Raw genomic sequence first — 15694 nt, 5'->3', positions numbered from 1 at the left:
GATTAACAGCACAGATGCCTCCACTCTGGCAATTCCCTATTTCCTAGCAGAAAGAAAAGACACAAACACTAAGTCTTAGAAACCTCAAGGTCTGGAGCCTTTAGATTCCCCAACATAATGGGTTAGCATTAAGAAAAACCTGACACTAACCCACTCTATATAAAGTAGTAAGATAGCTCACAAAATGAATGGAAATGAGTGAGGTTAAATGGGGAGTGAAGGAAATGGGCGATCCCAAAACACAACAAAAAATACACACAGGCCATTAAAAAAGAGCCAAATCAGAGATCTGTGCGAAAAGTGGTGGCCTTGAATGAGATTATAAAAGGCTGTTGTTGTCAGCTGAGTTCCTCAGGGAACAAAAAACGAGGGAAAGTTGACAAAAGTCCAAATCCACTGGTTCTGAAACTTACCCGTTCCTTATAGTAGAAGGAGCTGATCGAGACCTGCTCCTTCTCATTCCGAGTGGGGCTCCCACTATACAAGCGTAAGTTACCAGGAGCTTCTGTGCGGATTTTCATTGGTGTGATCAAACCACTATGATAGGCAGACAAGGCTGACAGGGATCTGTAATTGAAGATATAACATTGTTGGAACTAGGAGGGGAGAGGAGGAGAAAGAGAAAGAGAGAGAGAGAGAGAGAGAGAGAGGAAGAGGGGCAGAGAGAGGGAGAGAGAGGGGAGGAGAGACAGAGATGAAGAGGAGGAGGGGAGGGGAAGGAGGAGGAGGGAGAGGGAGAGGGAGAGAGGGGAAGAGAACATACAACTCTAAGTAGTGCTCAACAAAAGAATTTGAGTGCTGCTTCAGCGACCTTTGACATGTGGATATAGTTTCAGAGGTATCTGGTATCGTTCCCAAGCTGCTCAAAGGCAAAAGTTCTCCTAACTTAAGACTTGATCTGATTTAACCATTGCTTTTACTAAGCTTCTCCTTCTACGTGTTTGGCAGTGAACTAACAAGGGAAAGGTCAGTTTGTCAGTAGAAACAATGGTGGCTGACTCCTTCCTGAAGAGGAGAGATAAACTTAGTTCATCAAAGAAATATTCCTGGTAGCTCCTACTGACAGTCCAACTGCTTTTGGTCTTATAAGCACAGACCTCTTGTGCAGCTTTCCAAACACACCTAGGGGTAGGTTCTGTCGGAGAAACTGCCCGATGCATTGTCATGGGTCTTGTGAAATACACCAGGTAACCTGAAGAAAGGAGATACCAAACAAATCAGCTGATATCACTGAAGCTGAACACGGCCAACAGTAAGTAAAGCATTGATCCCACACACCCTCACCATGCTAGAAAAACAAAAGCTGCAGTTCTAGTGAATTTTCTATTGCTCTATCCAGAGGGACCATAATTCGGGACTGGGAAGTGACCAGTTTAAACACTGACAGACAACTGGGAAACTTTCTGAGTTCTCATACAACAGAAAATGAATAATTCTTGGAGAGTAATAGTGAAACCCAAAATTTCACCAGTTCAAAACAGAGAGAGAACCATGAGAAGGATGTTGGTGGAAAAGGAGTTGGTCTGAAATGCTTCCTGGACACCTGCTTCAAGGACACTTGTCCAACACATGGGACAAAATCATCATGTGGTCCTTTCTTCTGCTCCTCTGGCTATTAGGCTATGGTATGCTTTAGGCTTTCTGCTGCCCAACTGCCCTAAGGCCTCTGCAGACAGTCTAAAATACTTCAACAAGCTTGCAGTCGTTGGTTCTTAGAATGCACCCTAAGATCCACCACTCCATACAACCACTTCTCCCAGAGCATGGGGCTCTTAGCCCTGCATTCTGTGGGTATCTTACAAATAACCAAACATCTTCCTCAGTTACTTTTTACCAAATGGAATTATAAGACAGGTGTGCCCTGCACTTAAGAAATCACTGAAGAAAACAGACTAAGTTCAATATATGAAAGAACCACAGCTATCGTATGCTATCCTTTGCTCTATACCTCTAATATCCATTCCAATTAATAACTTGGAAGTCAATTAGATTTTTAAATGGCAATTCACAGAATGAGCACATCACTCACATTCTCAAAGTCTTTAAAATTCCTAACGAGTAACTTTCTGGTGCTTCCTCTAAAGACTCCTGGAATCAGAGTCAGTTACAAAATTCTGAATCAAATGCCAATCTCTGCGGAGGAATCAGGTGGTACAGTCAAGTAGATGCACATTCAATGACTGTTCCTAATCTGAGACTTTGGACACCCCAGGCCACAAGGAACAAACCTGCTCCACAGAACCTGGCTCCCGAGGTCCGAGGAAAGGGGATGTTGGCATCCTGGTAGGATCCATAGGCGCTGGTCACCCGGGCAAAGGTGGGTAAGGGTGGAGTGACAGCGTTTGGGAGAGCATAGGGATTGCTGGACGTGCTGTCTTCTTGGTTCTGAAATACAAACCTGTATGTTAATACATGTGGTAAAACTCCCTTAAAAGACTGTGAATGAAGGTACCCTGCTGTGGAAGTCGGCATCAGCTCATCAGGAAGGTGCTGGTCTCAGGGTGCTCTTCTTACCACAAAGGATTCAAGGCAGGAGACAAGCTGGCGCAAGCAGGGCTCCAAACAACTTTGGTTACGCTTCACTTTCTGCAGGGAGGTGTCTTTCAGAATCTGAAAAAAGCACCAAGAAGCCAGAAGTAAGCGCACGCTCAAGGACCCTTCAGCGGGGTTCTTTCTGAACAAAGGAGTCCCTGGCCATGGGCCATCCAGGTTTGGTTAAAGATCTCCAGTGATAGGGAGCTCTCTACTTCTTGACACAGTCCACACTATTTTTGGTTAGTTCTGGCTGCCAGAGCCTCCATGAGCCTCTCAGCAACTTACCCATGGTACTACTCTCAGCTCTGCTCTCTTGGGGCCAAGCAGACCCAATCTTGAGACAGCTGGTGGTATGGTGGATAGAGCCCCTGGCTTGGAGTCAGCCCCAAACACTGAGTAGCTGGGTGACCCTGGGCATGTCAATTAACCTCTGATGGCCTTGTTTCCTCACCTGTAATATGGGGATAATAAGAGCACCCACCTCCCAGGGTTGTTGTGAGGATCAAATGAGACCATATTTGTAGCGCACTTAGCACAGTGCCTGCCATGTACAGTAAGGGTTATATTATAACAAATGTAAATTTTAGCTATTATTGTTATTTTAATACCACATCTGCCTGATGTGGAAGTCTTCCATCCATGTTAGTAGTGATCACGGCCCCACTCAGTGGTCCCTTCTTCAGGCTCTACACCTCAAGTTTCTTCAGCCCATACTCAGACAGTGAGATCTCAACACCTTTCACTGCTCCTGAAGGTTGCCCTCCTCGGGAGCTTCACCAGCCTACCAATGCCCCTCCTGAAGCGTGGGGCCCAGAGCTGTCTGAGCGGACAAGGAGAGCACAGCAGGCTTATCACTGCCCAGGTCCAGAACAGCAGGCCTCTACGAATGTAGCCTAAGAGCGTGGGAGCTCTCTGCCATACTGTTAACTTACTAACACTAAAACACCAGAGCAATTACTATGTGCTTATCTACACCTCCTCCATGTTACACCTGGGAAGCTGACTTTTGAACAAATATAAAACTTTACATTTATCCCAATTAAATGTCATCTTATGAAATACAGCCCAACATTACAGCCGGTAAGAGTTACTTTGGCTGTTACTGCCATTCTGCCATTATCCAACGTGTTAGCCCTGCACTTCCTAGCTTTTTAAAAAGAACACCAGCATATTCTCCGTCTGCGGTGCTGTGGCATCTCTCCTCTTCTCCACGACCTGTGACAGATCCCAAAGGTTCAGCCATCACCTCTGCCCCTTCTTCCAGGACCCTGTAACGCTGGTGATGGGGGTCTGTCACCGGAACTCTTCACAGGAAACCTGATGCTCTCTCCCTATTCATCTCTGCTTTCATCTTCTTACTCTTCTCTACGACAAACCTCATTCTCCTTGGCAGACAGAAACAATCAGAAAGGAGCAGTTCTGTGACCTTTCCATTCCCAGGTATCCTTTCGCCTACCCAAAGTGGTCCATGTATTCATCTGATTTCCTACTTTTCCCCAATATAGCCTAGCCATTTCCATTTTTCTTGCAGCCCCTCCCACCCCCAGCCTCAGCTCATTCTGAGCTTTCCTGCTTCTGACGCAACTCCTACAGAATGATGCTGTGCTTCAGGAGCCTTTAGCAGCCCTTGCTTTCATCTTCCGGACATGGTTTTGTTACCTGTGGCTGAGCCGCCCAGGCCCTGGAAGATAGGAGAACAGCCCCCAGAGATCACGTTGTCTTTGTTTTGTGTTGCCCCCACCTACAACTTACACTGGGAAAATCTCCAAATACAGTCCGTATCTAAGTCTCCAGAGATACGGCTAGAAGGGTTCCACAGCTCCCACAGAAGCACCCAAGATTAAAAAAAAATCAAGCATTTACTGGGTAGAGGTGAGCTTTGATTTCACCCCACAGAAATTCAAAAGACTCAGAGGAGTCCATTAAAAAATGCAGAAAATAAGGGATACAACAGTCCACAAGCAATCAATACCATTCTCTACCCTTTCTGATGATTCCTCCTTTTCCACTTAGGTCCTAAAATCCTCTAGATTTTGCAATAATTCAGGCTTTGTAAAGCAAAGGGTAATTGAATTTGGGAGTTTTCAGGAGGGTAAATCCTCCAAATGTTCCAAGGAAACCTTTGTTTCACAGGTACTCATGCGGTTCCTTCCACCCCTCCTACCCCACACCCCCAACCTGTAGCTTCACCCTGTGGTTTAGACTTCCCCTGGAAAGGAAACACAGTAAAGTTCCTATGTAGACAAAAGTTTGACAGTCCTGTGACTGAACTGGTGCTTGGGGAACTCTGACAGAATACAAGGTACAGGTCCCTGGTTCCTCCATATTGTAGTTTTAGTCTCTTGCTGCTTCTCCTCTTAGCCCTGGGCTGTGTGACCCTTTTTTCTTTGCAAGACGCACACTGATCAGGATGTTCCCCTTTTCTGGACAGAAGACCTTATATCGAAACTCTTGAAGGCCACACCCAATACTGGTGCTACGGAGCCCCCCGCCCCGACTAAAAGGTGAGATGCTGGGATTACGCTATCCAGGAAATCCTTGCCTTCTCTTCTGTGTCCACAATATTTAGCACAGGCTCAGGAAAATTGTAGGCACTTAATAAATGTTTGTTGACTTGACTGGGGTTCACAAATGGCTTTGCCCAGAACTCCCCTTCTTGGACAAACAATTATTTACTTCTGCTGCAAGGTTCTTGGAAGTACTGGGTTGGAAGGGAAGAAGAACTGGAACTGTAAGATGTACTCAGAAATTTCATTCAGTCAACACAAGAGGTAAAGAACAGAAAACTTCCACTTCTTAACCTGCAGATTTTAGATGGCTTCATTTCTTAAGCTGTACGTTAGAGCAGAAGAACCCAAGCATCTACTCTATCAAAAGATACCCACCTTTAGGAGTTTTGCTTTCATGGTGGATGTAATAGTTGTAGGATTAATAAACTGGAAAGAAGGTGCAGCGTTGTTAGGGTACTGGGCCGGGAACTTGACGAGCATTTTGACTCGATGGTTACTGCAGTGAACAGACACTGTGCAACTTCTATCAACGGCATCCATCTGTAAGGAGCAAATCAACTGCTTTTGAATGGGATCTCAAAGGGCCTCCAGTGTCAGACTGAAATGTAGGATCTCCCTGAAGTCAAAGAGAGCTAGATGATTTAGCCAACACCCCCAAAATAGATTTATTTTACATTTAAAATAGCACCTTTGTCTGGTAAGTTCAAGGTGTTTTAACGTCATAGAAAATTTATTTCACTCCAATTTCATGAAACAGAACATGATATATTATACTTATTTTCAAGTGAGGAAAACAGGGATAAAAGGATTAAGTGGTTTGCCTCCAGACATAAAGGTCATTTGGGAAGAAACGTCAGATCCCTTTATTTTCAGACAATGCCCTAGATGTCTTCACTACTTCTCAGAAGGAGAAAAAGAAGAAAAGCAGTAGGCAGGGATAACTGAATGATCAAGGAAGGATTCCTCCAGTTCCAATACTGCCGGCTGGAGAGGAAAGAGAGGTCAATGAACTCCTAACGATCTTTCATCTGTTTCCCTCAAACCTAAGGATATCTTGTGTTAATGCTCCTTCCTTGTGTGAGAGAAATCCAGATTCTCTGAGTCTAAGAGTTCATTAACGTCACCTACCACAAAAGCAAGATGGTAGGAGGGGGGAAGAGAATAACCCTTTTCAAATAACCAGTGACCACACCTCCGATAAACCTTGGTCAATGAGACTATGCCTGGGCTATGGAGTGTGACAATGTGAGGAGGAATCCAGATTGCTAAGAGCTCCCCCATACTAACTAGCCAAGTGCATGTGACAATTCGTCTCACTTTTCTGGGCAGGCCTCAGCTTCCCCAAACATAAAATGGAAGGGTCTGACTCTCTGATAAATAATCTGAGGGTCTCTTTCAGCTTTAAAAATGCAAAGGCACCAAGTGATCATTCTAGCTTCAGTTTAAGAGTTGAGTAAGGGGTGACCCTCCTTTACTTAGTTTAGTCTCAGCTAAACTGTGAGTACTCTAGGGAACAAAGAAAACCATTGGTGTTTCAAAGCAACTGGCCAACCCAAATCATCTGGGAATCCCCACCTGGAATATTCCTTCCTGCTGCTGCCCAAGTGAGAGGGTCAAGTTTCTTAAATAGCTACTACCTCAACATTAACATTCCGGATCTGCACATTGATCAGGGAGAATTCTTGTTGTAGAGTCTGGGGTAACCCCAACTGTTCCGATTTCTTCCCCACCAGGAGGTTGTTAGGGGAGTCTTCCTTTGAAGCTGGCAGGAGACAGAAAAGGCTACTTGTTGAAAATCACTTTTGGAAATGTGCCAGAGACATCAGTTCTGGAGTAACTGTAGTTCCCCAGCATCTGACTAAAGAACAAAAATTCATAAACTCAGCTGAGACTTGAGAAAATTAAAACATTCCAATCTTCTGCAAGGGGTCTTTTTTGAGGTCAACAAAAACTAGGCATGATTAGTCCAGGCCACCGTTCATGGTGTGGCCAAAAGAAATAACTCTGAAAAAGTACCCTGCTAGTCCTTGGACACTCGTCCTTCATGGTTCTTCCCCACTAGTGACAGGGGTGCATCTTATCATGGGGCATATTGGACCCTGCACTGCCTGGACGCTGCCCCTATTTCAAAGGAGAGCAGATGTGGGTGACTGGAGAGGAAACTGCTCCTAGTCCATCCCTTAGAGCCTCTTAACCTTCTTTATGTCCTAGATGCCTTAAAAACACTAAACTCAGGGAGCCTAGGTTAAGAGATGAGGCAAGATGAAGAAAAGTAAAGTGTCCCCAGGCGGCACTAGGAATTATCCAGAGTGTGACAGTAACTGCTACTAAAGAAAATTGAAATCCTTTTAATTTTTATTATTGCCTCCACATATAGCATAAATATAATAAAATGAATAAGCACTTTCAGGTTATAACAAGCTACAAATACTGAATGGAAAACACAAGCCAGCTTGAATTTCAAAAAGTAACTGAAGAATTTACAAATTAAAAGTAGAAAGCAATGTTAATAAGTCAAATTTCCCAAACTAGAATCTTACACAGAAGAAAAAACTACTCCTTAACAGCAGTCTGTAAAATGAAGGAGTTAAACAAGATGGTATTTAAGGCCCTTCCCAGATCTAAATCCTATGATTCTGTATTTTTAAAGTCTTCTCCCCCAACATCCCAAAATTCTTAATTAAGGGAAAAAGTCTTCAATTCCCTGGCTCCCAAACTTCTGCCAAAGCTGCTTCTGCATCTAAAAGGCATACTCCCTCGCTGTCTGACTCCATGGTACCAGAATTCCGAGGTGCTACTTAGCTAAGTCACTGTGTCAATGACAAACCCTGGGAGAATCATGTCACCTAAAGCACACAACAGCCAGATTACCTTCCTCCTCCCCATGGCCTGAGCTAGGTTGGTGATCTGAATCTTGAGTGTGGAGAGTCTTTTCTGGTTCTGGTAGAAGAGAAATACTCTCAATGAACTCATCAACACCATCCAGGATATCATTTGCACAGAGCTGAAACAAAAAGATGCATGCATACTTCCTTAACAAGAGTCAATGGGTATCAGGTCTAATCCAATCTGCACAGCAGAAAGGAGAAAACAATCTGTCTTTGGTTAAAAGTATATGGAAGGGGCAGCTAGGTGGTGCTAGTAGAGCACCGACCCTGGAGTCAGGAGGACCTGAGTTCAAATCAGACCTCAGACACTTGACACACTTACTAGCTGTGTGACCTTGGGCAAGTCACTTAACCCCAATTGCCCTGCCAAAAACAAACAAAAAAAAAAGTATATGGAAGCAGGTAGCTGGGCTAAACAGATATTATCAGTTATGGACTGATATCATGATCAACTGTACCCAACTCCAACTTTCCCTCTTAAAGATATTGGGCAAGAAAGATAGCTAGATTAGAATATAAAGAGTATCTTCACAGTTGAAGTCTTCTAGGTTCCACAGGCTTATTCGGATGGGAAAGAAAACGCAAACCTCTATGTAAATTTTAAGTATATGGAACAAAATTTGACTGAATGAAAAGCATTTATTACACTGACAATGTATGTGCCAGGCAGTGTGCTACTTTCTGAGAAAATGGACTCTGGGGATCAAGAGAGGATATAAGGCTTAGCCTAAAAAAGCTGGAGAAGTTGGCACTTCCCAAGGAACAGGACTACAGAGATCCAGGGACTCTCAGGAGCAGAAGCTTCTGGATGCACTGAAAAATGGAGAGGCTACAGGATCGCAGCCAAAGCAACGATCTCCTTCACGCTCGAACTGTAACGTTAAGGTGACCATTGGGTGCTTCCAGGGCTCCCTGGGATTGTTTGGACACAACTAATTCCCCTCGTCTGGCCATTTTGCATGTCGTTAGGATATTTCACACTGCCTCACAAATCAGAATAAGAGCAGAGCAAAAAAAAGAAAAAGGACTTCCCAAAGAGCTGTAACTGGTAGGAGCACTTTGGACAGCTGACAGGTTGCCGCTCTACAGATACTGAAAGTTTTAGGGCTCTCAACAGACACACTCTCCTAGGTCTGGTCTCACTATACATCACAGATCAGTCAATCAAACAAGTTTTTAATCAAGAACCTTTGAATCATCTTCTGACCTGCAAAAATACAAGCTCTAGAATTTTTTAAAAAGGTTCTAGGATAAGGTCTATACAATTCATTCAACATCACTCAAAGCATTTAATACCTACCCTTTGCAGCTGCGAATCCACTCGCCACATCCGCAAGGTTTGGTCCCGGGACCAGGTGACCAGCTGGTAATCCTTGGACCCTAGAAATCGACAAATGAGGAGACTAGAAACACCTTATGGATTTAGCATCAATTTCAATAAACTGGGACAGTTCTCTGTGGCCATCAAAGGGGCTCCATGAAGTGAGGCACTAGGATTTAACCACCTCACATACCCAGCTGCACTTTCATTTACAGAAATACTCAGCCTTACACCATTGGTGTATCCTGAAAAGCTGTCTCAATTTTTAAAAATAAAATGAATGATTTAGGAAGACTATTAAAGGAATCTTATGGTGAAACTTAGGGATCAAGTTATTAAGTCCTTCTATACGGTAAATAACCACCCGTCCCTGTCTACTTGACAAGTCAGGATTTTCACAGACTGGGTTTGCTTAAATTAAATCCACCAATTATTCTAAAATGGTACTGAGTCTGTCCAAAATGCTCTCTCAAAATGCCTAATGAGTGGGACAAATTTTAGTGGCATTAAAGAATGGCTGGTGATTCCTTCAACTGTGACATCAGACGGCAGTGGGAACCAAGCCACTCCTGGTACCAAAGGAAAGGTACAAGAGATTCGGGAGAAACAGAGTGGAAAAATGGGATCAGAGAATAAGCTCTGTCTTAAGGAAAAAAAATCACCACAGCTGGAAGGTGTCATTCACCACTCCCAACTCTAGGGGTCACTAGCTGGATGCCAGGCTAAGCAGGAGGACTAGAATTACCACAAGGAGCTCTCATGAAGGCTCTCCAATTCGACCCCAGAGGACTGCTGCTCAGTCCCTTCTTAGCCATTTGGTGGGGACTCCCATTATCTATGTTGTGGCCAAGTCTAAACGCGTCCAAAGTCATGCTTGTGCTTCCTGGCTTTGTATTCCTAGCAGAAACAGCAGTTTGCATGGGAGAGGGAGTAAGAAAATTAGCACAAGGGGCAGCGAGGTGGTGTAGTGGGTAGAGTTCAAATCTGGCCCTCAGATGTTTACTAGCTGTGTGACTCTGGGTAAGTCACTTAATCCTGATTGCCTCAAAAAATGAAAAAGAAAATCAGCATGTAGACTACAAGTGAAGACAGTTTCAGACACTATCAACCAAGTTCCAGCAAGCTGCTGTCACTCTTCCTAGGAATGTCTAGGTATTTTATCACTTCCATTTCAAGGTAGCTCAAGGATACACAGGGATTTTATAGGGAGAAGTGGGGGTCCTCACTCAGGCATGTCTGCTGAGATATGCCATTTCTAATGCCATAGGCAGGGACTAAATGTGGACAAGCACAGGGCATGAAGGGCAGAGGAGTGGAGGGTGTTGGCAAGAGAAGTCACATCTAGAACAGACAGCCTGCCACAAGTTCCCAGAGAGGTTTTCTAAATCATCACAAATATGCCTTAGAAAAGCTCACAAGGTTCCAAGGCAAGAGAACGTCAAAACCCAACTCCTGGAATCCCAGCTCCAGTACTGCCTGTTTTCCAAACTGTGAACAAGCTAGATCATCTACTAGTGCCTCCGTTTCACTTCTATCAAAAGGGAGTGACTACCAAAAAAGCACTGCTGCTACGTCACACTTTTGGAAGCTATAGCCCTAGGCAAAGTCTAAACAACAAGGCAACAAAAGCAAAAAGAAGCGCTTACTTTTACACGCTGAGTCCCTGGATGAGCTAAGAAGCAAGCTTTCTGCCTGCCGTATAGTTAGGACCGCCCCTAGCTTCAGTGTGAGGAGGGAACTGCCCTATGTCCACAGGAAGGGGAGCTATAGTCCAATGGACTTCCAACTCCATGGTAGTCCTAGAGCAAATGTCTACTTGGGCCCAAGTTCAAAATCAAGGAGGAAGGAAAGGAAGAATTTTGGCTAGCAGTCAAAACTAGCATAACCCCTTTTTCTAACTACCACGTAAAGTATGGGGTTCCATGGACACCCTCTTACCCAGAGTCCCTTTCTTTCAATGACCAGGTCTAAGTTGGTTACTCTAGTCATTTATGTGTTCATTCGATGGGCCATCAGCTTAGATAAGCTGTAAGTTATAATGGATAGAGAGACAGCTTTGGAGTCCGGTTTAGCTGTCCCATCTCTGGCACACATGGACTGTGAAATGGGGACAAATCACTAATAACTTCCCAGTGCTCTAGCACACTCCCCAAGATGACACTGCCTAACTGTATTTCCTCACCAGAAAGCTCCCTGCACTAATGAAATTACAGGGCTGGACCAAAAACCAAGAAAGCATTCAGCCTGACTTTCCTCTGCTTTGATTCATGGTCGTAACTGATTGGTGCCATTGGCAAATGAGCTTCCTAAGAAAACATTCCGATAGTCCTTGGCCCACCCATCGCTCACCTTCCTTTTGTTTCCTCCATTGAAACTCCAGCACCACATCATCATGCCCCACAAAAGTGTGCACTGGTGTGTTCAAATCAAAGACATTCCAGAGAAGGAGGCTATTTTCCCTCCGAAGTTGAGGAACCATCACAGTCACTAACCCATTGCTGAAAGGCTTAAAGGAAGAAAATGAGAAAGTATGTTTATTGGAGACAGAGGCCTGGTTCATCAAATCTTTCTTCACTAATGAATTAGATTAAAAAAGGACCCAACCTAATCAGCTCACTTTTCTCAACACTCCATACCTGCCCCAAGGTCCTCAAAGAGGAGGAAAAAAGAGAGAAGTCATAGTAAAAATGTTCTAGGAAAGAAGTCCTTCCACCCCCAAGATAGTGAGTAGTTCTAAATGCTATCCAATGCAAATGTGGCCGTAGTAAAGTTCTTCTGTTCTATGTGCTCTGGGATGAGCCCAAACCAATTTTTCTAGAGCTCTACAGAAAAAGGAGGCAGGGCTACATCAAAGACCCTTCTAGTAGCTAACAGATCAGCTACCTTCATCATTACAAGTAGGCTGCACACCACGAATAAGGACATCATTTTAATTTTTGCCACAGACCCCCTGCCCTTTGAACTGCTGAGTGGTTCATCTGGAGTTACATGGAGTTACATTCTTGTAGGAACATTCAACAAACATTTATTAAATACCTACTTTGTACAAGCTCTTGGGCTAGTTGCTGGCACTACTATTAGTACCATGATCACTGCTGTTCATTGCTGGCATAACATAGGAGTGGAGTGAACTTCTCTCCTCCCTCTTACAACATACCTGGTCTGGTTTTGGTTTTTCTTTTTTTAAACCAAATACTTTAATTCAGAGAAGTATTTCAGTTCTTAGGGCCATTCTCCAATTTGATGCCAAAAACGCTGAAGCTGCAAAAACAACTGATTACCCACATTCATATCTGCACCACATGCAAACCTGCAGCTACTTTCAAGTATACGAAAGCAGTTTTATTTTTCCCAAGGCTAACTTTCACGGTAAATCAAGAAGAGAATTCAAATTCTCTCACAGGTGTCTCCATTTTCACCAGCACCTACTCAAGGAGCCATGGCAAAACTGCTACAGCGACACAGCCCCTTAAGTTCTTCCTCCCTGATTATCAGTGTGTCTCCATTCCCTGACTGCAACATCTGGGTGTATTCGAAATCCCCAAAGTCTTGATATAATCCTAACAATCCAAAGATGGACAAAAGAAGAGGGAGGGAGAAAGGAAGGGAGAGGAGGAGGGAGAGCGGGAAGGAGGAAGGGAGGGGAGACACAGAGAGAGAGAGAGAGAAGAGAAGCATTTGCTACCACCTTCACTCACCCCAGCAGGTCTGATCATGTCACAGCATCCCAACTCAAGAAACTCCAGTGACTCCCTATTACCTCCAAGATCAAATACAAAATCCTCTGATATTCAAAGCCCTTCACAACTCAGTCTACTCTCCCTACTTCCCAGTTTTCTTACACCTTAGGATCCCCTACTGTCCTCCCACATACTCTTTGATCCCGTGACATTGGCCTTCTGGCTGCTCCATGATCAAAATACTCCATCCCCCAACTTCAGGCATTTTCTCTGGCTGGCCGCCATGCCTGAGACATTCTCCCTCCTCATCTCCAACTCCAGGCATCCCTGGCCCTCTTCAAATCCCAGCTAAAAGCCCACTTTCTACAGGAAGTCTCTCCTAGCCCCTCTTAATTCTAGTGCCTTCCCTATTAATTATTCTCTATTTATCCTGTCTGTAGCTTGTTGGTTTGCTTGTTGTCACCCCCAACAGACTGTGGGCTGCTTAAAGGGAAGGTCTGTCTTTTGCTTTTTCTTTGCACCCCAGCTCTGAACACAGTGCCCGGCAAATAGCAGGTTCTTAACAAATGCTTCATGACTGACTGATACCTAAACTCAGAAATAAAACAAAAAACAGATACCAACCAAGTGCAGAACATAGGGAAGAAACAGTCCACCACACAAAGAAAACATATGAAGACACTAACGAATCCTTGAGCCTGGGGGTGCAGGATGATTTTTTTCTAGATGGAGGTTAAGAGTGGCTCACTCACAGTGTATCTGGCCTTCCAGACAGGCACCTGGCAAGGAAGGATATTGAGGTATTTCCGAGGCTGGCGGTAATCCCAAAACTAGACAAATAAAGTAGGAGATTTGTGGAATAAATGTCATAAAGATTAAACTTAGTGACTAAATTAGTTCTACTCTTTTGAAATAGGTGCTTCCTTGTAACTTACTGCTATCTGTATTTGCGAGATACATTTCTGAATATCATTTTTGCTTGGCTCATAAGGCCCATGGTCCTTGGATCACATGGCCCACACTTTGGTCAGGGAAATTACATTCTCACAGTTGTCATTTTACAAATGTTACATGACAGTTTCCTGAGTGGCCCCCAGTGATGGCAGCTCAAGATACAACGACCCGACTATAAACTACTTATGCTACTTTCAAGAGCCGAACGATATATTTTGATCATTGCACATGCATTCTCCATCCACACTAACCAAAGAGGGCACTTGGTTCTATCGACGTTTGTGACTATGAGCAAGAGGCACTAGAAACATCTAGACAATAAAATTAATTACTTGGATTTTTTGTTTTTAAAAAAGTTGAATCAAATTGGAAACAATGAACCATTACAGCTGAAAAAACCTTTTCAAAAACCTAATATTCAATGGATAAAGAATGGCAAATTCAACTCCATAATGGCAACCGTAAACTGAGAAATAAAATACTGCCAAGGAGGCATGGACTGCTTGCCTAAAGGACAATCAAGTGTCATCTACAAAGACGTACTATGTGAAATTCCTTCTAATTTAGTTCAAGGTGACCTAGTGACCTTATCTCCACTGTACTGCAAAGCTAATACAATTAAGCCTAAGTCTGCCAAATATCCATACAGACATGAAGTAGAGACATTCCAGCAGAGCATTGTTGGGATTTAATAAAGTCATTTGGACTACAATAATGTTCTAGATCCCAAGAAACCCAAAGGTGCACAGAGGGATACCTTTAAGTCACTGGCTCTCTCCATAGGCCATCTGCTCTAAGTGGGCAGCTGAAAGAAACAGGCAGACAACAGATGTCCACCATAATGTCCCCTCCCATCCTGATGGTCATAACCAGCTGGGGTCTGGGAAAGCAAGCGTCCTCCTGAACAGTCTGCAATGACATTGCCAGGCATATTCTATTTTCCATTTACTGGTACAGACTGGCAGTCAGGCTAACTACCTGCTTAACAGATGTACCTGATCTGTCTGTAATCATATTCAATATGCCTACATAACACAGCTTTTCTTTACACAGAGATCCCTCCTCAAGTTCTGAAGGGTGCCACTTACCTTGACAGAGTTGTCCTGGCTTGAGGTGGCTAAGATGTGTTCACTGTCTGGGTGCCAGTCCAGCCCATGAATTTTAGACAGGTGGGCAGCAAGGTATTCCACTGCAGTGTTAGGTTTCTGCAACAGACATACCACCTAGTTTTTTCTTCAAATCCATTAAATAGATATTTAGCACCAACATGTCCAACATTCTGCTAAGTGCTCTGGGGTATAGAATCACAAAGTTCCTAATGGCGTGCTTTCAGGCTACTGATATTTTCTGACAACACAGACATCTTTGCTTGGACACTGAGGAGGAAAGGAACAAACAGCTGAACATGTGACCAAGGAGGTTGGTGAGAATTCACATCTAAAACTGCAATTTTAGGTTAATAAAGCACATTTCTCACAGCTACCCTATAAACAGTGCAAAGTACCATGATCACCATTTGACAGGAGAGGAAATCGAGGCTTCCATGGAAGCGGGTGTCCCAAAGGTCACAACGTCCAGGAGGAGGAGAATACCAGCCACATCAGCTGGTGAGCAGATGAGCCTTTGCGGAGTATTTGACCAAAGCCAGACCTCCTAATTTCAAGACTATCAGTGATCTCTCCCCAACACCATGACTACAAAGTTAATTTTTCCAAGTCCATTATCAGGCCCAGGGCCCTGTGCTCTGGGCTGTTTAGGAACTCATTGACAAAGACAGTCTTCGATGTTAACAACTGAGGAAGACAA

The 15694-nt window shown here is 43.9% G+C and overlaps 1 protein-coding gene across 4 annotated transcripts in view; it reads right to left on the bottom strand.

Annotated features, from left to right (window-relative positions):
• Nucleotides 1-15694, bottom strand: part of WDR59 (WD repeat domain 59) — a 68588-nt gene that overhangs the window by 16289 nt on the left and 36605 nt on the right. For all 4 annotated transcript variants that reach the window (XM_036750960.1, XM_036750957.1, XM_036750958.1 and 1 more), the window contains 11 exons: nt 14977-15093; nt 13687-13764; nt 11604-11760; nt 9234-9313; nt 7917-8049; nt 6683-6807; nt 5421-5585; nt 2515-2610; nt 2229-2385; nt 1123-1192; nt 414-567 (listed from right to left, as the gene is read on the bottom strand). In XM_036750960.1, coding sequence (XP_036606855.1) covers nt 414-567; nt 1123-1192; nt 2229-2385; nt 2515-2610; nt 5421-5585; nt 6683-6807; nt 7917-8049; nt 9234-9313; nt 11604-11760; nt 13687-13764; nt 14977-15093 — 1332 coding nt within the window. The remainder of the gene's footprint in view (nt 1-413; nt 568-1122; nt 1193-2228; nt 2386-2514; nt 2611-5420; nt 5586-6682; nt 6808-7916; nt 8050-9233; nt 9314-11603; nt 11761-13686; nt 13765-14976; nt 15094-15694) is intronic.

Source organism: Trichosurus vulpecula, chromosome 3 (assembly GCF_011100635.1).
Source record: "Trichosurus vulpecula isolate mTriVul1 chromosome 3, mTriVul1.pri, whole genome shotgun sequence".
Classification (NCBI taxonomy): domain Eukaryota; kingdom Metazoa; phylum Chordata; class Mammalia; order Diprotodontia; family Phalangeridae; genus Trichosurus; species Trichosurus vulpecula.
The sequence above is the reverse complement of the archived record's forward strand: the minus strand, read 5'-3'. Positions and strand labels throughout refer to the sequence as shown.